At 36.2% G+C, this 23582-nt stretch overlaps 2 protein-coding genes and 1 long non-coding RNA gene across 4 annotated transcripts; 1 reads left to right on the forward strand and 2 right to left on the reverse strand.

The window, feature by feature from the left end:
• Positions 1 to 5910: 5910 nt before the first annotated feature.
• LOC116215534 lies at positions 5911 to 7034 on the reverse strand. Its single transcript, XR_004158493.1, has 3 exons — positions 6499 to 7034; positions 6303 to 6376; positions 5911 to 6191 (listed from the first exon to the last, which is right to left on the reverse strand). It is a non-coding gene; the product is annotated as an uncharacterized LOC116215534 (long non-coding RNA).
• A 1615-nt stretch (positions 7035 to 8649) lies between these two features.
• Positions 8650 to 11224, reverse strand: LOC116214815 (short-chain dehydrogenase TIC 32, chloroplastic-like). Its single transcript, XM_031550290.1, has 7 exons — positions 10972 to 11224; positions 10427 to 10658; positions 10246 to 10325; positions 9653 to 9806; positions 9364 to 9530; positions 9212 to 9258; positions 8650 to 9046 (listed from the first exon to the last, which is right to left on the reverse strand). Exons 1-7 carry the CDS (start codon positions 11207 to 11209, stop codon positions 8879 to 8881), a joined length of 1086 nt encoding a protein of 361 aa, XP_031406150.1. The 5' UTR covers positions 11210 to 11224; the 3' UTR covers positions 8650 to 8878.
• A 4885-nt stretch (positions 11225 to 16109) lies between these two features.
• Positions 16110 to 20877, forward strand: LOC116215702 (FKBP12-interacting protein of 37 kDa). Of its 2 annotated transcripts, none has more exons than XM_031551524.1 (14): positions 16110 to 16331; positions 16423 to 16496; positions 16576 to 16637; positions 17267 to 17334; positions 17447 to 17483; positions 17794 to 17881; positions 17987 to 18051; positions 18150 to 18227; positions 18362 to 18409; positions 18865 to 18918; positions 19501 to 19662; positions 20055 to 20124; positions 20399 to 20454; positions 20556 to 20877. In XM_031551524.1, coding segments are annotated over exons 1-14 (1032 nt in total). In that variant the 5' UTR covers positions 16110 to 16329; the 3' UTR covers positions 20724 to 20877. The 2 variants fall into 2 exon arrangements, with proteins under 2 accessions (XP_031407384.1, XP_031407383.1); XM_031551523.1 differs by having other exon boundaries at positions 16112 to 16331; positions 16423 to 16474.
• Positions 20878 to 23582: the final 2705 nt, after the last annotated feature.

Genomic DNA, 23582 nt, shown 5'->3' on the forward strand with positions numbered 1-23582 from the left:
CAAAAGCAGAGAAGTACCCCTATTGTGTATTATATTATATGACCGCGACATCGACATCACTACCATGCATTATATCAGAACCACGTCCTTCTCATCTCTATGTACTGACGTAGACATTTAAGCCTTGAGTTGCAGTCATCAGATGGTATATATCCCATTCTACAATCTATAAACCCTAGCTAGAGTATTATATTATAATCAACAAAGAAACGTGGAACATTCGTGAGAAGTTTGAAAAACCCTGTTAATTATGTATTAGGAGAAGTTAATTTGAGTTTGGATATCCTTTCTTTTATAACAACGAGCTGATGACGACCAGGATTTAGAACATTGATCCAATAAGTTCATATATTTAGATAAATTTCTTGTGCAAGTATTACCCCTGTTTCTGACCTCACCAATAATTAGGCGTCTAAGACGGGACTCGAATTCACAACCATCGCATTCTATTCACAAACATTGATTCTATCCCCTTTTACTAATTCCTTACGGTTAATTTGGTTACTTTTGCTTGTTGTGCCTAAAATGAAAAATTATCCCAAACACCCTTTTCGAAAAAAGAAAGATATGGATTTAAGACAATGAAATGGAAATCCTATTATTCTCATCGAATCAGCGACTTCTTAGTTGACCGGTAATGACGTGCTCCACTATGCTACAATCTCTTTTTTCATCATGTCCCTTTTATTTAGATTTGTATTTTCTTATACTAAATTTTCATGCCTCCTTCTTAAACACAACACCCCAGAAAAAAAACCACCAAAAAAAAAGTGGTAATAACAAATTTTCCTAATTCGATTAGTTGACAATAAAATCTCTATATATCTATAGATAATACACAGAAATCACTATATGAATTGAAGTTGATGCCTCGTGAATCAACACAATTATCGTTTCTTTGATTTCCTACTTTTTTTTTTCAAAAATTTCTGATTTCATAGATGTTTCATAAATTAAAAGTTAGAATGCTCTTTTTGTTGTTGATTTCAGTAGTATAGCTTGAGATGATCCTATGTGAAGGTAAAGCACATACTATTTATTTATGCTCTTTTTGTTGTTTCATGAACAACTGAATGTCTTTGCACGAATGATTTTGAACTCACCGAAAGTTTAAGATGAGCGACATTACAAATACATCTCTTCTAAGTATTTTAAATAGATTTTGCCAATATTTGTATATTAATATCTTGAAAGTTATTATTTGCTCTCTTTTCTGAAGAGATACTCAAGAGAACAATAGCACATTTTAGTGAAGTTTTTAACTGACCATTGTGTAAATACCAATGCTATAAGGCTAATTTCTCCAGTAAAATTATTATATATGTACTCTAACGTATTGTGAAACTTAATTCTAATTAAATTTAGGTTAATGCAACCAAATGTAAAAATTTTAAGAATTTATTAAATTCTGTTGAAAGAGTTCAAGCATTCTTCGAAAATATAAATTAGTTACGAATCACTCTTATAATTCTTGTAACCTATTATATTTTTAATTAAGACAGAATTAGTCTTTATTTTAATTTTTTTTCAAGAAGAAGTCCTGCAGCAAATGCAGACAGTGCCATTTTTATCCTTTGTCACATAACAAAGCAAATTTCTCTAATTAGCCTGTACAAAATGCACGAGCAAATAATTAACTACTCAATATATAAGCTTAACTTTTTCGGGTACTTTGTCATTAAGATTTCTCTCTTTATTTAATTTATCTAGCCAAAATCTAATATATTTATTATGCATTTCATCAGTCAAAGAAGTATTGTTAAATTGATTTCTGTTCTTGCATATATATTTTTTATACTTAATTAGTGAAAAAGAAAGTTCATTTTTTGATAGAGATGAGTAGCTTTCAGCAGCTTATAATTAATATATATGCTTTTGAAATACAATATAAGTAATATGAGTTTTCATTTCATGAGTGGGGAAGGGCAAATGAGGCTCTGAATTTTTATGCTTTCTGGAGAAATAATTGTGACAGGATAGTCAATCCCCTTTGCAAAAGAATTATTATAAATCAGTAAATTTATTACTATTTGAGAATAAATTTTTGACCAACAATACTTTTCCAAACGCGGTCTATTATGTATAAATGAATGGGCTCCACCGCATGGACAGTCTCCGCTCCAAACCAGATGGCAAACCATAATAACCCAAATTTGATTATATTTTGGACAAATTTTATTACAATGATAAATAATTAACTCTATGTTCATACTATATTTCGATCTATTCATGGTTTTATGAGTAGGGTTACCAATGTTATTTACCGGACAAACGATTATTTATTTTGGAATGCAACTCAAGACACATCTGATGTTAATAAAGCCTTGTTTAGATTTACAATAAAAAAACTTTAATTTTAACTTTATCTTTAACTTAACATACTGTACAATAAAAACACATATTTTTCAAGTCAAAAATTTTAACTTTAACTTTAACTCAACACACTACACAACAAAAACACACGCTTCCCAAGTCAAATTTATAATCTCATCTCATTTGTCATTTTTCACAATCAAAATCAAAATCAAAATCAAAATCAAAATTACTTTAACTCTGAAACTAAACGCACCATAAGAATCCCTTAATATGCGGCTTGCGCATTAGTAGGACGCACTTTGTGAATGCTATTCTTTCCTTACTCGATGGTTTTCAAACCTTTCATTTTTTATTATAATATCTTCTCATTAGTTTAATTTTTCTGTGGGCTTATAAATTATATTTATTCTTTAATTTTTTTATGGCATTGTATTCTTTACTGTTTGTTTATTTATGAACTTAAAGTTTTCTTCCCGTCTTTCAAGGTTAATGGCCTAATTAGCTTTTCTACTTTCGGCACCAAAGAAAGTGCCCAACAAAAATAATTAACTTAGAAGAAAAACACATATAATTAATGTTAATACAAAAGAAAGAAAATAAATTAACTATAAATGCAACGGAGAAATTAAAAGATGAGTGTATATAAAAAATTGTATATTACTTACTCTCTGTTGTATTTTCTCCCTAAAAGCTGAAACTTTACGTAGTTTATTTATTGCATATATATGTAGTGCTTCTTGGATGGAGAGAACAATTATATTATTGAAGGACCCCTTCCCAAAGCGATGAATTTATTTACTTTATTGAATAAATGGTGCTCTTGGTCAATTTGATGAAGTGATGTGTGTGTGTGTGTGTCTGTATGCATGCATAAAATATATATGTGCATAAATATTCTTGTTCAGTTTTCACTTTCAAAATTATCGTATCTTTATATCATCTACTTCAGAGGCTAATAACAATTCAACTTTTGACAGTAAATTAAAGGCTATTTATTCCAAAAATTACTTTTCCATGCAAAATTATTTTTTACTAAAAATAATTATAAGAAAATATAAAAATACAAAAAAAAATTAAGAAGGTTGTAAAAGTAATTTTTTGAGGGAAAATTAATGGTAGGACTAGAGCGAATAAAATGTGTAACGTAAGAACAAGATTGAATGAAAAAAAAAGTTAGGATGACCGGTTGAGGATTAAAAGTATTTTTTTTTTACTAATATAAATTGATTCAAGCGGTTCAATATTTATTTCTCTTAAGTAAAGTCACATATTAGAGTCTTGTAAATGTAGAAAATTCATGATCGGGAGAGTTTTATCTCTTAGTGGACCAATTCGTCTTGAATTAGATTAGTCGAGTCCGTTGGACTTTCTGGTATTAAGGTGAACAAAAAAAAAGGTTTTTCAAAAAAAAGAAAAAGAATCTCGCGAAATGAAAACAATAAAAAGGAGAAAAGGTTTTTTTTTTGTTTTAATAATAATCTTTACCATTATTGGATTTTGAACAAGGCTTATTCTGCCTTCTGGGTTCTTATCTCCCCATATATATATCCGTATGTGAAAGTCAGCGAGGGGAAGACCTCAATTCCCAAGCATAAGAAGCAATAAATAGTCAACATTTCCAAGTTAAATTAAATTCATGTGCATGTGCATTTTGGCATCTCTAATTATAGTCGTCAAATTATTTGATTTAGATATGCTATGGATTAATTCAATTTTCAATAAGATTCATCAAGTCAGCGAGAATCAATTAATTTAATATCGTCCGTAGATCTCATCTATACATTTCTGATGGTATTGTATATATAATTCATCGTCTGAAGAGCCTACGGTCCTTAATTAATCGAAGAACAAGGATAATCGTTTCTTGCGATACAAACGGCTGCTCGAAAATAAGTCCATATTGATTAATGAATAAGTTTACGTTGGCGATGCATGTCCGAATCCTGTAATGATTGCTCCAAGTTTGTTGCGTCTTCTTGAACTAATTTCCACGTCCCTCATGCATGTTAGCTTGCGATCTCTGAGAGAACATAAATTATGGAGAAAGGAAGAACCATATCGTCTTATTAATATAACGTAATGGACTGTGTTTTAAGTCCTGTATTTCACATTGGACACGAATTAGCATCACGTTTTATGTTCAAAACCATACGTCTTCGTATTAATCTCATCAATTTACATTGATATTTGGTTATGCTGTGATTTTAGCTCGTAATTTGGTGTTTTTAATCGTTGAGAGGCATAAAAGGACCAAATTCCCACACCGAACAAAAGAGATAAAATTTATGGATTAATATAGGCTTGGTTCCATCGTTTAACTAAACTTTTAGATTGGATATAGATCCCATCACTTGTAAGTCTAGTGAAATTTTAATATTAAAATTAATGATGATGATGATATGATCATTAGGCATGCCTTTCGATATCGGTATTCGACTTGTTTGGTTGGGAGTTTTATCTAATTCGCCTTAATGGCGATTCCGTCGTTTGGATTTTCTTTGTAGCGCTAATCCATTTGCGGCGGCCCAATTCCGGCTCCTTTGCTACGATCCCGTCCGATGGTTGTCGATGGGATGGGACTACACGCTTCCCTCGCGGAAACGTATTAAAACCCATGATGGACAATAGGTGTGTCGTTTGACCGATGTACAATTGGGCTCAGATCCTCCAGTAAGCCCAATACTTCTAGATCTTGGGCCTGAAGCCTGAAGCTGCTTGTTATGGACTTGAGCCCAGGCCTTGTGTGCGACGAGGATGGGCCAGCCCAAACAATATGCTCCGATTGGCCCATCTTTCTCTCTTAATGAGCCTCATTTCTAGCACACCTAAGATATCATTGTATGCAAATTGGAAGGAGAGGAGTTGAACAACACCATGGTTGTAGCAACCTTCAAACTTGATAAACTTGTCACGACCCTTTAAGAAATGAGTGAGAATAACAACCTCTAGGCATGCTTCATCGCCCATTTGGATGATCTGAACATCTAGATTTAATTTATGCTAATTTTCTTGCCCTTATTTTTTTTGGGATGAGTTATTGCTCGTTGTCACTCCTCTAACATTCACTAACATTTGCATTATAGCGTCGATAGAGTCTTATATAACACATGAGAAAAAAATGTAATTTAAGAATATTTTTCAATTTTAAGGTAGATGATGCTAAATTGTAAAACATCTAGCGTGTGATAGCGCCATTCTAGAATATGACCCTAAAATGCAATTCTTGTGCGTCCACCTTATAATGCATATAGCATCGTCAGTTATAGAACGTTCATAAATCCTTTGTTAATATTAACGATTGTTAAAAATGACGGTAACGGTGGCCAATTAATTGTTGTGATCCCTCCAAACAAGGGAACGAGTGGCATTGATTGTATGAGTTTAACAAGGTTGTCGTTTACACAATACTAGTATTTTATTTTATCTCGTGCGGTGCAAAGATTTGTTATCGTATACCTATTATCATTTTTACGGGGATTGCTCATAGTTTTAACAAATTTTTTATTTCTTGTTAATAAAAATGAACGATTGATTTGAATTCAAAACATAATTTTCAACAATATTATTCTTGCATTATTGTATTACTAGCACCTTTCTTTTGTTTCTTTTACTTCGGATGATCAGGAGAGAGACCTGCAGTAGCACATTGTGTTGAAGGACCAGGAGGAGCAATTGTCGGTTTCATCTTGGACCTGGTGCGACTTGCAGCCCGACCAGGCATGCATACTCTAATCCAACCTTAACCAGTCCCCATATTCACTACCACTATCACTGCTTCTTCCAGGGAAATTATCTCGAAAATACTTCCACTATCTACCAGGAAAACGATCTCATTCTTCTTCTTCGCGCATGGGAGGCTGTGAACTGAAAAAAACCTGATCGAAGAAAAACAGAGCAAAGCAAATGAGAGAGAGACTTATGGCTACGAAGAAAATGGCAGATCTTAATCTAAAAATTTCCAGCTAACAAAGCAAAATGCAGCTTACAGCTCGTGAAATCGTTAACGTCAGATCTGATTCCTCCACAGAAGTCCAACTCAAAAGGGCAAAACCCCAATCCCCTACAGATTAATCATCATTAAGTAACGCGTCACTTTCACTGCTCAAATCAAATCAGTCGCATTCACTCCCAGGAAGCAGAGGGAAAGGAATTGGGACCAAATGCGACTACAGAAACCCTCACCAATTGAAGTGAAGGCCGGCGAGTTGCAGGCAGATCACCGGAGCTCAGCTGCGAAACGGCGAGATCGGGATCCCCCGAGCTGGATTTAGTCTTCCCTCCTCGTCTCCTCCCTCCCTTCAGCTCCTATGCGGAAACGAAAGGGGAAAAGCCTCTCCTCCCTCTCTTCAGCTGCTAGGGGGAACAACTGTACTGTACACACACACCCACATATATATTTCTGGTGAATACATGCGTGTTTCTTTCAATTGCATGCAGAGAAAACTAAATGCAGCGGGCGGACGAAGGTGAAGATCATAAGTTATGGTGAAAACAATGCTGACCAATTACAGGATATCTTGTACAAACCCTCCATATCACTGACCCGTCCTTGGCATGGTCGTATCTTTTTGACACAAAGATTATGCGAGGAAACTAATGAAACCCTTGAGCGGCAAGACAGCTTGCTCATTGCCTCAGAATGTCAACTTTTTTTCTTTTTTTTGCTGGACTGAATGTCAACATAACATTTGGATGGTTAGACACTATATAAAGGACATCGTCAAATTCTCGTTGGGATTGTTGAAGTACATCCACTGAGAAAACGGGTATACCGGTGGATTTGAAATCGACGATATTTTCATGGAAGATGGTCGTGCAATGCTTCTCAGGAAGAGAGGATTAAAACAATTTTGGGAGCAAATGAAATTCAAAAACCACAACAAAATGAAGTATTGGACTTCAAATGTCTTCACGGTCTCACTGGAAGAATGCTCGAGAATTGGGCATATACCAGCTGATATGGTTGCGTTCATGGATATACTGTTGCAAGCTGGCGTGAGTTATGTTATTTTTTAGACGATGAAATTTTACGTGTATGTATATTTCCAATTGTTAATTTGGAAGAACTACTATTGTGATATTATGAAAATTTTCCTCCTTTTTGAATAGGAATAGCCACGAACTTTTAGAGATACACGTGGCTGCGAGAAATGTTAATGAAGTAGTTTCTACAATAGTGCAACTATATGACAATTATAAGTATATTGGTTCTGGAGTGCAAATCGCATGAGATACTGCACTGATAAATTTGGATCCTCGGTATAAAAGATTGGCAATTACTTGTAAAGGATTTTAAACTTTTCAAATGACCTTAATTTAAATTATTGTCTTGCAATAATATTTAAGAAGAATGCATAAATAATCAGTTAATTGTTTTTCTTTTCTTTTAGCGTGTTATCTATTGCAATGCACCGAATTGTTATCACAAAGTTTTATAATTTATTTAAATCTTTGAAAAACAAACTTGTTTTTTAAGTCATTTAATTAATTATTTAATTCTGTTGATAATTAATTGCTTTTAAGTCATTGATCAATAATAACCTCAAAATGTTTACAACAATCAACAAAGTAATGATCAGTGGAGCATGCTCAGTCGAAATGTTTCATCACTTTTTCTTATTATGCACGGTCTCCTGAATGTCCGAAAAGGTGTGACTCGTAAGAATGACTCGTGAAACCCGCCCTCGCATCGTGAGGGGCCGGGGAGGCAAACCCTCTCCTCCAGCATCCCCATCCCTTATGGAACTTGCCATACCTAGCGGAGTCGGTCTTTTTGGCGTGTGTGAAGTTGCACACAGGTCCTTGTTGGAGGACAGTTCAAACATTCCACCGATGTCGGTGGATGGAGTGTCCGCCTTCTTCCTTGCGGTTATATGTCGGACCGAAAGTTATAAGATTCCGGTTACGAAATTAATTAAGTGTGTTTATTTCAACTATTAATAAGTGCTAAACTTTTAAGTGATGCTAATTAAGTGAAATAAGTGAGTATATTCAATTAGGTCAATTTTTGTTTGGAGCAATAATAAGTGTAATAAAAAAATTATATTGTTTGAGATTCTAGTTATATAATGGCCGTTAAACTTTCTTTCTTTCAACTTTTACCCATTAATATGATATGATAATTTTTTCGAAAACTTTTTAAAAGGAAAAAAGAAGAAGAGAGACGTCGGATCGACATCGGATCCCATCTTTTCTCAAATTATACTCGAATTGCCCCCATCTTTTCTTTTAAATTATTATTATTTTTATTTATGGGTGAATCTTTGCTTTTTTTTTATTAGCAAGTCTCATTTTTGATATATATATATATATATATATCATATCACGCAAATGTTAAAAAGGCAATGTCTTGCGGATAATTTGTCAATCTTTATTAACTATTTATGATTTCTCTTTTATTGTACTAGGTTTTTGGTTTCCTTTGTAATCGAAAAAAAAATCACATATATATTATATGATCAAAATGCATATAAATCTATATACAAAACCAATTTCTCTAATTCCATGAGAACAGAAAAGAAATCGATATTCGTTGAGAGCGAGCCTGATTTAGGTCCAATCGTCATAGCCGTTTGTGGATGTAGGCATGGGTGAGTTTCCATAGATGCTCGGCTTCGAGCTGGTCACCTGCAAGAGAGGAGCAACTACTCTCGTTGCAGTCGACAAAGTACTTCCCATTCGCTCCCTCCGTCTGCTTGCTGAGTGCCACATAGCATGTCGTCGACGCTCCCTGTCCACACAACATATGCAGACATGCACTACGAGTCATTCAACATTAAACAAGAATCCGGAGTATATATTATGTGCAGTGACGAATCACATGGATGATGAAGCACTTGGATTATACACTCGAACAGGATTATATCCTGCAATTAATAAGGAGTGTACAAGGTACCTGAGGAATCGACTTGAGCAACTTGGATGCAAGAAAATATACTGAATCTGTTCGGGAAAATGGTAGGAATTGTCCGTTGATCAGAAATTATCGTTCCCTCGGAGATATTTTAATTAATTAGGATGATCAAAGGAGAGGGGATTATGCCATGCCTGTAATGAAGCCTTTGTGAGCTCTCATGATGCCAGTCTTGACAATTCCTGGGTGGACTGCATTCACAGCAATCCTAGCGTTTCTTGCCTGAAGCTGCCTTGCCAGTTCCTTGGCATGCAATATGTTAGCCAACTTCGACTGGGCATATGCTTGAGTCGCGTTGTAGCTGCATTTGCAGGCAAATCATAGAAGCAATTAAACAAAGATCAGCTAGAATTTCGTGATTATGTTTGCCAGAGAAATTCCAGCTTCGGATTGTATTGTGCGAATGAGTATTATACAGATTACGTTTTGGGATGGAGCATCTGACTGAAGGAGAAGGATTCCTTCTTGACCCAACTGTGAATCACTGAAGAAACATTCACTATCCTCCCTTGGATTCCTGATTCTGCTGTTGTTTCCACCATCTTGTCCAATAGCAGCTCAGTCAGTAGATAATGACCTGCTAATAAACAACGATAACTATATTTATTTAACCCACTTCATTATTTCTCTCTCTCTCTCTCTCTCTTTAAATTTTATATTCTTTCTTTTCGATTACAAATTTAGACGATTTGTTCCAAAATCCGCTATGCATTCCATATATTGGCCCAGCTATCACTTCACTCAATAGAATTAATGGACCTGTCCATTAATTAATTGGCAATAAGCCTAGCCTTTCGCGGTCCTCATTTAGAGAAATCCGGTACAATTCTCTAGTCAAAGATGGAGTAAACAAAGGACCGAGATTGGTCCATAATAAATCAAGTACCATTCTAATAAGTTCCATCATCATTATTTTGGTACGTAATACGAGTAAGGCAATTCGATGCGATGCGAAAATCATGAACATTTCGAAAACATCGATCATTTGCATCGAGACGAAAAGGCAACAATATTACCTAAGTAATTAGTGGCAAATGTCATCTCAACCTTTTGTTCAGAGAGCTCCATCTTTGGAGAATACACTCCCGCGTTATTTCTGATCAAAATATACAGACGCTCAACTCACATCAGATCAGTGTCAACAAAACTAAAATACATATTTATATACATAAATATTATGCTTACATAGATACTTACATGAGGATATTGAGGGGGAGTTGAAGTGAGAGGAAGTCAGAGCAGAATCTCCTAATGGAAGTAAAGGAGCTGAGGTCAATCTCCAGCACAAGGACCTGAGCATTTGGGCTTTGCTGCAGAATCCTCTCCCTCACCTCAGCTGCTTTCTTCAGGTTCCTTGCTGGGATCACAACCCTGACCCCTCTCTTTGCCAGCACCCTCGCGGTTTCAGCTCCAATGCCGGACGTCGCCCCTACTCGATCAAATCCCGGATGATAAAAACTAGTCAGACAACAGGAATATCGATCACACATATGTTTATACTAGCCAGTGCTAGCTTGCATTTTTTTGTTTCTGGAAATCCATTCCCGGACTTCGAAGTTTCAAGAAAGAAGGTGCATGCACTACTAGCTAGCTAGCTAGCTATGTAGGTTGCCCTTTGGTGAATCCCGGTTACGTACATACCTGTCGAGCATTATGCAGTAAAGGCAATATAATGTTCATGGCCGTTAAGGTACAAATAGATTCTTTCTTCATTTGGTGGGAGAAGTTTCTGGCAAGTTTACCGGTTACGATAGCGGTGAGATGAGAATCGGAAGTATGGAGATGTCGGGTGACTTGCTCTGCGGTTGAATTTGAGCCATAACCACTGGGACCTGCAAGTCCTGCTAAGTACCTAAGTGTTTCCTTCATGAGAGAAGAGTAGTCTATTCCAGGAGTGTTTGAAAATGGGACTAAACTAAATCTTGTTGGGACACCCACAAGCCCACCTTTGCACACAAACAGGTACCCACGCACACCCATATATATATCAACAATATTGAATGTCAGATTTTTCTTTTCCTTTTTTTTTGGTTTAATGAAAGTCTTAACTCTAATAAAAAAACCCAAAGCAACGACTAGTAATTATCTCTGGTTGGTAATTATAAGCGTTAAGTATATATATATATATATACGTATATGGCGGAACGTATCATGAGTTATTATTTGCATGGAGCCTTGTTAGGGATGAGTCGATATAACGAACAGTAAATAGTATATGAAGGGTTACGGTTTTCTTTCATTTCCATGATGATGTCGTTGGATCGGATAACCCCCTGTTGCCTGCTGAGACCGTTCATATTGGGACTGGGGGCCTCCATATATATGGATAAAGTCTATGTCAGGAACAGGAAAATACGAGTAAAAAAGAATAACATAAAAGTGGTTTTTTCGGTGGATTAATTAATTAATTTGTCAAAAATCCCACTGGAAAAAATTAATTTGTAAAAGATTAAAATATTGACTCCACCATATGCCGTCTCTTCTTTCCATAATTACCTATAGTTCTGTCCATGCATGTTTATATTCGAAAATCATAAATATAGAAATTAAACAAAGAAGTTTAGCAAATTGGCATGATATATTCATTTCTTACCTTGATATACAGGATTGAAATCACACTCCAACCTATGCTCCAAGCGGCCTCCAACTAAACCATATAAATAGAGAACTTGAAGTCTAAGTAAGAAGGAATTGACATCTGGCCAGACATCTCGTTGTCGAGATCCAAAAAACGAATTAGTTTAAGTAGTAATAGTAGTAATAATAATAATTATTAGTATTATTTCAAAAAAACTTTGAACAAGATTCAAATGACTTAGAGATACCCGTAATTTTAGCCTTCAAGATCAGTATATTATTGATTAATTTGCAGGAACCCGCTGAGAGCTCTAAAATTAATCGATAATATACTGATCTTGAAGGCTAGAATTACGGGCATCTCTAAGTCATTTGAATCTTGTTCAAAGTTTTTTTGAAATATATAACTTTCATGAGACCTTGTACACACCATGCAATGTATTGTTGTTTGAATTTACTCAGAATTTGGATTAGCGTAGGAGATAAAAGTACTTAACATCATAGTTTACCAGAGTCAGAAATATCCCAAAGAAACAGTAATTATTATCCAGGTTCGGGATTTGGACTCAGAGGAGTGAGCTTTTTGAGGGAGTACATAGGATGGTAATTTGTCCAGGTCAAGAAGGGAACATAAGAAATTTTATCAAAAAATTGAACAGTAATATGTAAATTTTCTTTGAGCATAAAAAATTCAAGGGGAGCGACTACATGTACTTTTCTTAGTTTTTTTAGTCCATTCCTAGTTATTATTAGGTGCCATATGTACATAAAACCTAGCTATTGATTCGCTCGGTCACACGTGAGTCTATAGAAAGCCAAACTGACAATTACATGACACTGAGAAAAGCTTTCAATCCCTTTAAGGATGGGGGTGTTGGTGATGGTGGCAAGAAAAATTATGGCTGTGAGAGAGAACTTTTGGTGCATGCGCCATTGTAGACCCTCTCTTTGTCTTCTTTTTTTCTTTCATCTTCTTCTCTCTTAATAGTCCGAGTGCAAGTGGCCATGACAATTATGAGTCGGGAAGCTTCAAAATAACAAGCAGCCATTGTTGGACATGTTTGACGGAGGCCGAAAAAGGTAATAAAAAAGGATATCAAAAGGAGGAACATTGAAGTTGACCCTTCAAGAAATTAATGGCAAATATATATAATATGGATATGGCTTCTCACACTGCAGATTGGGTCCCATTTGGTTTCCCAAATGGCATACAAAACTCGAGACATATTTGAATATCACTCCACCGATCACCTAGTTCGATCGACATATTAATCCTAATTAATTAGCAGCTCGTTTTAATCCATCTAGCATTAAAATGTGCGGATATATTTCCTTTGTGCGATCGAGTAATGCGCGACTCATATATATTTGGTGAAAAGTGTAATATTTGGAATTCACATTATCCTTTTCTCTTCGCCTTCTAGTTTTGATTTTATGTTTTCCAAACAAGAACTGTCCCTAGATTTATGCATATATAATTAGCTTCACTTAGGATAGAGATAATTAGTCGAAAACTGATTGGATAATTTGTTGGTCAGTTAGCGCAAAAAGCATGAGAGAGCCTATGCTTGTCCGGTTAGACGATGTTAATAATTGAAAGTTTTCTCCAAGCGTGTGCTTTGTGGGATCCAAGACAGTAGAATGGTAGCTTCAGAAAAGCATGTCGATAGCATGCCCGAAGAGAAATGGTTGATTGATAAAGTGCCTCCTTTTTTTGTTCATGCAATACATGGTTGTGTAGAGTAAAAGACATTTTCCCATGATTTCCGATAAGAAAAGCAAAAGGAAGAGAAGAAAGGGGTTATCTTCTTCGTGTAAAAAGAGCAAATGAAAGAATGGTGTATCATGATTTCGGGTTCCGATAATTCAAACCCTAATTAGTGTGTTTTCATCTGTTAATTAGTGATCTTCTTTGTTATCATTTTGTCAAAAGAAAGATTCTTTGACTAATTAAACCCAAGAGTTTACCGTCTTTTCTTCTTTTCTTTGTTAAATCTAATTAACAACAACGTCGTCCCAAAAAAGAAGTTGGGGGGAGGAAAGACAAGATAAAAGTGCCTTTTTTTTTCGCCCAACGTGCAGTGTTCGGACAAGTTTTTATACAGTTCGATTAATTCATCTTTGCGGTTAATTCAAAGGCATGCCATCTAAGCGGGGCATTATATTTTTTGTCAAATATTTCTATCTATCTATCTATAGATTTATTTATAAAGTTGTAAGATTTTGATAAGGGAAGGAAGAGTAGTGTAAAATCTTTCCTCATTCTTGCAAATGTTTTTCTTTCTGCTTTATTCAATAATCACTTATTTTATATTATAGTCATCAATTTAATTAATAAAAAGGATTGAAATAAATAAATTTGGTTACTTTGTCTCATTAAGCAAATAAGAATTCAAAGAATTAATTAATTCATAAAATAAAGCATTTTTTTCATATATTTTTGTTTTAATAAATAAATAAATGAATAAATATATAGAAAGGAAATTAAGGCAGTTAGCGATTATTACTAAGAAATGAGCAAGTTGAGTTTGCAAAGGAGTACCAATAATTCATAATTCATTTCTTTTCTACTATTTTCTGTTTTCATAAAAATTTGAGATGTTAAGTGATATAAGTATAAATCCGTATAAACCCAATAGATATTCGTTCATCTTTTCCATATGAGATTAATATCATCAACACCCGTCCTTACGTACGAGGTGTGGTTTATTTATGTTTACAAGTTGTCACGTGCCCTTAAATACCCGCCCTCTTTCGTGCTCTATGCTCGGGTGGGGAGAGTAGCACATGGCGCTCTTCTGACTGCTCTCGGACATAATGAGCTTGGCGTGTTGTTGGTGTGTATAAGCACGTGGGCATTCATACACGTAACATAGGCTCTAATACAATATTGAATTTTTATTGGGCTTATATGGATTTAGATTCATTTCAACTTAAAAACTTAAGCTGATAAGTGATGGTATCAAATCTTATATAAACCAGTAAATATATGTTCATTTTTTCATATGGGATTAATATTTTCAACAATCTCTTATTGGTTATCTTGAGGAAATGATGAAATATGGAGGCAGGGGCGAAGTTATTCTCTAGTGGCGCTCTTTTTTTTTTCATTAGTTGTACTATATATGAAAAGAGGAAACGAAAAATAGAAAATAAATCAAAGAAGTCAATTATATACTCTCTCTATCGAAATCTTTGATCTATTATATTTAAACATTCTTATTATCTATCTATATATATAAGCATGTTTTTAGCTTTTCTTTTCTGTAATTATTATATTAAATTATCTTTATAACTTTTAGAAAGATACTTTCCATCAGTAACCAACTAATAGTGACGTCAATCGCGTCAACACATCCGTCTTATCACTCGAGACTGTAAAGTTAATTGAGAAATCAATTCGAATTTCAATACTGAAAATTACAGAAAATGGAGGAGGAATCACTCTATTAGTTTTAGAACTGATGCTCTCTTTCTTGTTGAAGCAATCCATAGACCTTTTGATTTCCCTTGGGAAATTAATTAGTAGCATAATTTCGGATATTATCTCTCTTTTAGGTCGTTTCTCATATTGTAATGTATTTGGATTTCTCGTCACACTCTTGACTTAGGCCAATTCACTCTCAAGTCAAATTTTAGTTCGTTTTACATGCTTGAGGGCTATCAGGACATAACTGTACTTTCATTTTCAGAGTAATGCTAGTCATCTTTACCTATTAAGAAAGAAAACGTAAAGAACGACGAATGAACCTTCAAATTGTTCATTAAAAAAACTAATAATTAATACTGCATGAAAAAAAAAACTAATGATTGATAGCATTAGCACTCTTATGGCTCTAGAAATTTTGTGTATATACATTAATCGACAGCTGGTGTATATACACTAAGCAAATCTATGCATAATAAAACGCAGTGTAACAACAAGAATATTTCTTCTCTGCATGCATTGATGACATGAAACTTACGAATATAAGATTATTTGAATATAAAATTGCCACAAAGTTACAACAAAATATATTTGAACATATAATATTATACATTAAAATTTTTGACTGAATGGTATTCAAGTTATCGAAAGATAAATAAAATAAAATTACTTGTTCTCATACTTGAGTCTTCTATTTAAGCCGGGGTGAGAATTCAATTCCGAGTATTATTGTTGATGGGCCTGGGCCTTATGAAGTGAATATAATTGATGGACCTAGGCCTCGCGAAGTGACTCTTTTATTTGGGCCGGTTCGGATACACTCCGACAGCCGTGAAACGGGAAGCACCGGATAACTCCTCCCTCGTTTCGTTTCAGCTCTCTCTCTCTCTCTCTCTCTCTCTTTCTCTCTGTCGCTCTTGCTCACAGATTTGCACAGTTTCGCTGCCTCGCCTCTCGGAGCTGTCTGCCCCAACCCAAACCCAACCCAGTGAAGCTTCCATCTCCGTCTTCACCACCGAAAACCCCTTCGAATACAAGCAATCCTCTTGCTAGGGTTGTAATCCGATTCCGATGGCTTCTCACAATCAGCTCGACGATGTGCGCTTCTCTACTCTCCTTCAAATTCGTGACTTTCTTTTTTTTTTTTGGGGGGTACGCGCTGATTCCTGATGGTGCGTTTCTGCTCCAGGACGACGATTTTGGGGGGGACTTCTCGGGGGCCAACAGTGCTCGGCGCTCAGGTTTCCTTCTGTAATTTGAGGAGTACGGTTGGGTCATTGAAGTTCGGTTCTTTCTGTCCTGTGCTCGAGTTGGCTTCAATTTTTGTGTGGAAATGTTGCAGGAAATAAGAGAAGCTTTGGGGATATGGAGGACGATGAGGATGACTTCTTCGGCTCAAAGAAGGTTCGTTCTTTTCTTCCTTTTCCCTTTGTTTCATATGTCTATAGTTTTTTAAGAAACTGAAGCAAAGGTAACGCATTGTGTGCATAATATGCTGCAATGGTGTAAATTCAAGTTTTTCTGCAAGGCCGAAGTTCCGAATGTTTATGAGTTTGGTGACTAGTATCTGCTACCGTCATATGTGCGAAGATTGGAACATGTAAAGCTGAGAAATTTCATTGTTTCCAAAGATGGTAATGAGGTATTCTAAATGCAAAAGCTTTATTAGCAATAGCTTGAGCCAGCCTTCTGTTTACTAGGGTGTGGTAAGCAAGGATCTCATGCTAACAGTAGCAGGCCAGTTTGACTTGTGTTTTTTTTTAAGAGAATATGATCTGGTAAATTTGCTTTGGTTTATTAAGTAAATGATTTGAGCTGGTAGATTGGCTAAATATGTTGTTCGACTTTTAATGTTGCTATGCTAATGCTGGTCTTAACGATGCCAATCTTAGATTCAGTATCTTCTCTCTTTAGAGAATGTTTTATTTTCTCATAAGTACCTTTTTCTGCCTTAAATATTTGTCTTGTGATACTCTTTTGCTCCCTCTCATATGTAGTGATGCTTTGAGTTTGATGATTGTTTACCTATGCAGGCTAACTTAAAAGTTGAAGAAACTGCCCCCGGTGCAGCAACGGGGATGATTTTGGCACTTCGTGAGAGGTACTTGAGGATTAGAACTCACTTTAGTTTTCATCTAGTCTATATTTGTTGTGTTTTCCAATATCATTGACCTTTGTTTTTTGGAGTCTTATGTCATGATTGTCTTCCGCAGTCTCCAAAACTGTAAGGACACCCTCACAACTTGCCAAGTACGTATCTGCTGGTTGTCATGTTTATCTTATTTCTTCACTTTTGATTTAGTCCATGTCCTAGCACTTTTACCTTACGGTCCTTGCCTTCAAATGCTTTATGTGTTTTCTCTTTATTCCTGTTTTGTACTTCACAACTATCTCTTGAAATTGTTAAACTTCTGAAATTGCCTTTCTATTGTAAGAAAGATTAAAATAGTGTAGGGTAACCCCTGTAAAGTGACTAATGTGGCTACTTCTGATGCACAATCTTTCCCAGATTTTTGTTGCATGTGAATATTAGTTGAAGTTTGAGTCCTTTTGTTATCAGACTGAACTTGAAGCTGCAAAGTCTGAGATTCAGAAATGGCATTCTTCCTTTCAGAACGAGTCCTTTATACCTTCCGGTGCATCTCCTGGTTAGCATCTGATTCTTTCAGATGTTTCATGTTGGGTTTATAATGTATTTCCATCAAATTAGTTCTGAGGTTTACAGCATCATGGAGATTTTTCCCCTCTTGCAGAACCCAAATTGGTAATCAACTATCTGCAGACACTGAAATCTTCAGAGGAATCACTCAGAGAACAGGTTGTTCTTTGACATTGTTTCTTTTGCCCCCTCTACTTATCTATGAAGTTTCTGTTCTATAATCACTTTCATTAATGTATGTATATTTCTCTCAACAGTTGGAAAAGGCAAAGAAAAAAGAAGCAGCCTTTATTGTCACATTTGCCAAACGGGAGCAGGAGATAGCTGAGCTGAAGGTGAAGATTCTTTGTCATTGATTTTCAGATGAATATTATGTAGAATGGTTGGGGTCAGATTTATAATCTATCTCCCGTCATATTTTCTTTTGGCCATATTAATTGTCTAACACAATATTATCTTTGAATTTCAGTCTGCAGTGAGAGACTTGAAAGCCCAACTCAAGCCACCATCAATGCAGGTATAGAACTTCTTATGTTTCTAGATTATGCGACTTGGGCCCAAATTTCATATGCTTCCCTCTTCAGTAGGAAGAAGAAGCCAAGACCTTCCTGAAGCAAACATTAGCAAATTGTCAAGAGAGATGCATGTTAATTTTCGTTGAAGGAGCTGTAAAGGCCTGTGAAACAGTGCATAGCCTTCTGTTAGCATATGAATCTTGGCACATCTACTCACTGGATAGTTCGTCTGCAAACAGCTCAAGCTGGTCTTGGACTAAACTGGCTGACATCCACTGTGAAATTTTTTGCAAATGATGAAAGGACTTGTTTAACTGAATGGATAAAGTATTGGATAAAGTATTTGTTCAGCATAAGTTGGAAAACTATTTCCAGTTGTAACTATATTTTCTCTTCTACTGAAATTTTCTCCAGCACTGTTGGGACTAATACAAGTTCTCTTTGTTTTATCTGGCAGGCGAGGAGGTTATTACTGGATCCAGCAATTCATGAAGAGTTCACACGGTTAAAGGTTAGTTTCTTGTTAACTTATGGTTAATAATGTATTTTACTTACCGGTACCCATTTATCATATTCCTCAAATTTCTGTTTATCTTGGATCAAGTTTGCTTGTTTGCTCTCCTGACTCTTGTGACTAAGAATCAATCGTCTAACTAAAGCACCCCTTTTCCAGTTTCATCTTCTTCTTCTTCTTTTTTTTCCGTTCTTTTAATGGCCAATGATAGTAGCAAAGTAGCTTGATGATTATTAGCGTGGTTATAGATAAACTTTATGGAAAGGGAAAAGGAAATTACAAAGGAGACGCCTTTTAGTAGAAAACTGGGAACCAAATATATGCATATGCTGGAAGCTTGATCATTTTCCCCCTCCCCCCCCTTTTCCATACTGTCCGGTGTTTTAGAGTCCATTCATCTTCTTTTTCTGACTAAATATTTCCAGTGCCTTTTCACATATGGATCTGCTCTATCTTCCTGTGGGCATATAATTGCTATATCTGCTAGTTCTTTCTTAATATGATTCAAATGGCAAATGGTGGATGATCTTTATTTTGCATTTACTGTCGTCTAATGATGACTTTTTTGTACAATGGCAGAACTTGGTCGAGGAGAAGGACAAAAAAGTGAAAGAGTTGCAGGATAACATTGCCGCTGTTAATTTCACTCCGCAAAGCAAGATGGGTAAGATGCTCATGGCAAAGTGTCGGACGCTGCAAGAGGAAAATGAGGAGATTGGAAACCAAGCTGCCGAGGGCAAGGTTTGTCGACATATCTGCTGTTATCTTGACATCAATATCTGGGACGAATAGTGGATTGCTTTGACCAAACCCTTCTTGATTGTAATACCACCTCTAAATGCTGCATTAGTGATTTGTTACCTGCTGCGTGGACAGGTGTAAACATAATTTCTATTGCTCTCTCTTACTTTTCCGAAAGTACCCCTTTAAATCAAAGCTCTACTTGACGACTAATTATGTTCCTGTAATCAATGAGAACCCAACAGAGGGGGTTGCAGGAATTTGAAGATCTAGAAAGAGAGGGATATTGGTTCATGTTTTTTTATATACGACTTGATTAATCCCATGCACGTGCTTAGGTTTGGTTACACTTGTTTCACACTCGTTCTTTTTCCTTTGTTTTGGTTTTGCAGATACATGAATTGGCTATGAAACTTGCTTTACAGAAATCTCAGAATGCTGAACTCCGAAGTCAATTTGAAGGTACGAGCTGCATCTGTTGCTGTGATTGCATGCGTACATTTCTTCTGTTGTTAGAACCCTAGCTCTTACTGAAATTTCTATTGTTAAGATCTCTTTGTCGGGTGAGAATGAGTATTAGCCTCCAAAGGTGGATTAATTATTTCTTATGATCTTAATGACCCAAAAGATGTATCTTATGGATTGAGAGTATGTGACTTCCATTTTTATTTTTTCAATTTTCCCCCTTGCACCTTCTAGTGCATCTCTCATATGACTTCCTCCGCGTTTCTTGCAGGATTATACAAACACATGGAAGGGCTGACAAGTGATGTTGAAAAATCAAATGAAATGGTATTCATCTCTTTTCATAAACCTACAAAATGTTGCTGATTCATGATTTCTCGTCCTCATGGAATTGATGAGTTTTAAGCTATATTCGATATGAATTGTAGGTGTTGATATTGCAAGAAAAGCTAGAAGAGAAAGATCAGGAGCTGAGTAGATTGAAGAGTGAGTTACAGCAGAAAAGACTGCTGGAGGAGAAAAATGATGTAGTTTGTGCTAAGAGAGAGATTGATGAGGCAACGGTATCCCCGAAAATAGAAACTGAGAGGAGTTGAGAGCAAAGATGGCCGGATTTAATATTCTTTTTTTTTTTTCTCTTCTCTGCAGCTTGTTTTGTTGTCTGTACATTAAATTCTTGTTCGGCTGATCATTCGAATTTTGCTCTTTCTATCAATCTCGAGCTCTTTGAAGCCTGAAGTGGTATGATCAGTTATCCCTCTTAGAATGGTTTAGGGTGTTCCATTTTTTGCACGATGATATTTGATTTGAGTTCCTCTTCCTCCTGCCCTGTCGGTATGGGCAGGCAACGTGCAGCTGGAAACTAACTGTTCACTGCGACTGGGAGGTCTCTTGGAACTACACCCGAATTAGAATCAAGTCAAACCTGAAAGTAGGAATTGGTTTCTATTCCTGGTTGGTTAGGGATGATTGGCAGCGTGGCGAGGCGGCCTTCCCAAGCGAAGGCGTCTATGTGGGGGCCTGCCTTGGAGTTGAAGAGGCCATCTGCTTGGCCCTTAATGATGCCATCTGTTGCCTCATTCACGTATGATCCAGGCCCATTCATATTCCTACCAGAATCTTTAGTTTTTCGGCCATTAATAATGTTGGTGGTGATGCAAAATCACATGAGACATTGAGAATAAGTATCATCACAAAATTTTGCTTTTCGTCTTAGGTTGAGTCCTAAAAGGAAATATTCTAAGGGGAGCATACGCGACTTCGTATGTAGACTCGTGACCGGTCCATGGACTAGGACCTGTTTTTATATTTATCGGCAGCGAACGACACGTGCACATACTTTTGAGTCCTGGCAGCTAAACCGATGGTGCGAGGCCTCAGTTAAATTCGGCATGCCCAAAAACTGGTAACTGTCACACCGACTGAAGGGATGTGTATATGGTGATGGTAAGTGGTGGGGGAACTGAAGGTGAGAGAATTTCAAACTCGGGGAATGCTCCTCATTGGATGATTGCACTAAACATACATACATACAAACATATATATATATATACAAACACACGCATATTCATTTCCCTTAGACTCAGGACCATCTGCTGCATACATATCGGCTCGGCCAGACAGTGACCCCCTATATTTATTGCACTTGAATGAGATAATTGGAAGAGAACAAGAAGAGAGGGAGAGAGGGTATGAATGAAATGAGTATTATTTATTAGGTATGTATATGTATGTCGAGTGTCGAGTCATTGTTGACAGTCTCACGGTTCACCTCCGACCTGTGCTATACGAGAGGGACTCGAACCCTTGATAGTTCTTTGTTACGGGTCAAGCTCAACTGATGTGCCTGGAGAAATTAATGTGTGATTCCGCGATGCAAGTAAGTGTGGGTCCATCGATCGTTCAACGCCATTGATCGCCTCTCTCTCTCGCCATGTGAAGACCATGTGGCACTTTGCAAAGTTAGGCTTCTTTTGTGCAGCTTCCACAAGACTATTGAATCAATCTCCGATGTGACGATGGCGTGGTTACGTGGGCCAAAAACAATCCGCAACAACATTTTTGATGACGCGCGATATAATATGTATATATAATGGATACAATCAATGTTCATATCTTCTGTTTGACGAATCTTGGGATACATATTGGGGGTGGGGGGTGGTGGTAGATTTGATCATGAGGAGGGGATCACTATGACTGAGTCTTCGAGGACATCACGATCTGGTCCCATAATCTATGGAAGGTCCAGATGAGGCTGATTTTGTGGACCCTAATAAATTCACGGGCCAAATTTATTTTTTTTCCCTTCTAATTATATATATATATCTTTAAACAAAAATTAAGACAGTCCCATGCAACATCCTCCTGCATCGAGAATATTAGATGTTTCATCCCTTTCAATCTTTAATTTCATTCTTCCCATTTGATGGATACAACACCTTCTCTCATGCTCCTCACTTACTTATTGGACCCCCCATCACTTAAATGCATCTACACGTACATATCACACGCCCATTAATGATGGCCAAGCCCAATCACTGGAGAACACATATTCTGACCGTATGGGCGCAGATTAGTCTTTTTGAGACTGATAAATCCGTTTTATAATCTACAACAGTTTTTTTTTTTTTGCTATCGATGGTATCCGTCGTCATAGAAACTGACTAGTCCATCGGGCGGTGTATTGTACGGCCTAAGGCTCGCCAATTAAACCTCAGTGCCGACCCCCGAGAGAATCGAATTCTGGACTTAACCTACTGTTTGTTGTCAGTTTACCAGCGAATTCAACATCTCGTTGGTTAATCTACAACAGTTAGATTACCTGGACCATTTTATCTAGATATATATATATATATATATATATTATAAGGAGACCTGAGGCCTAATTAGTGTATTGAAAGACAAATAAAGAGAAAATGTTCAACTAGATAATATTTGTAACTAATGCCAATAATCACATGTTCTTTTACAATTTAATATAAGGGTAATTACACTGGTGGTCCAAAAAGTTTCACTAATGTATCAAGTTGGTCCTAAAAGTTTTTTTTGCTACTTGATGGTACAAAATGTTTCAAAATTGTAACATGATAGTACAAACCGTTATCTCGCCATTGACATAGGTGGACCTTTAAGTTAATTAAAGAATTATTTTGTACTATTATGTTACATCTGTAAAACATTTTGGACAATTAAGTGACAACTTCAAAAGAGTTTGAACCATCATGTAACGTTCCACCAACTCCTAAAAACATATCAGAGCCACGTGTTGGCTACGATTCGGCCACGTCAGCTTCGCTTGACGGTGTCAATGGTGAGATAACGATTTGTACTATCATGTTACACTTTTGAAACATTTTGTACCATCAAGTAGCAAAAATAACTTTTTTGATCAACTTGATACATTAGTGAAACTTTTTGGACCACCAGTGTAATTACCCCTTTAATATATTCAACAA

This window comes from Punica granatum, chromosome 7, assembly GCF_007655135.1.
Source record: "Punica granatum isolate Tunisia-2019 chromosome 7, ASM765513v2, whole genome shotgun sequence".
Classification (NCBI taxonomy): Eukaryota; Viridiplantae; Streptophyta; class Magnoliopsida; order Myrtales; family Lythraceae; genus Punica; species Punica granatum.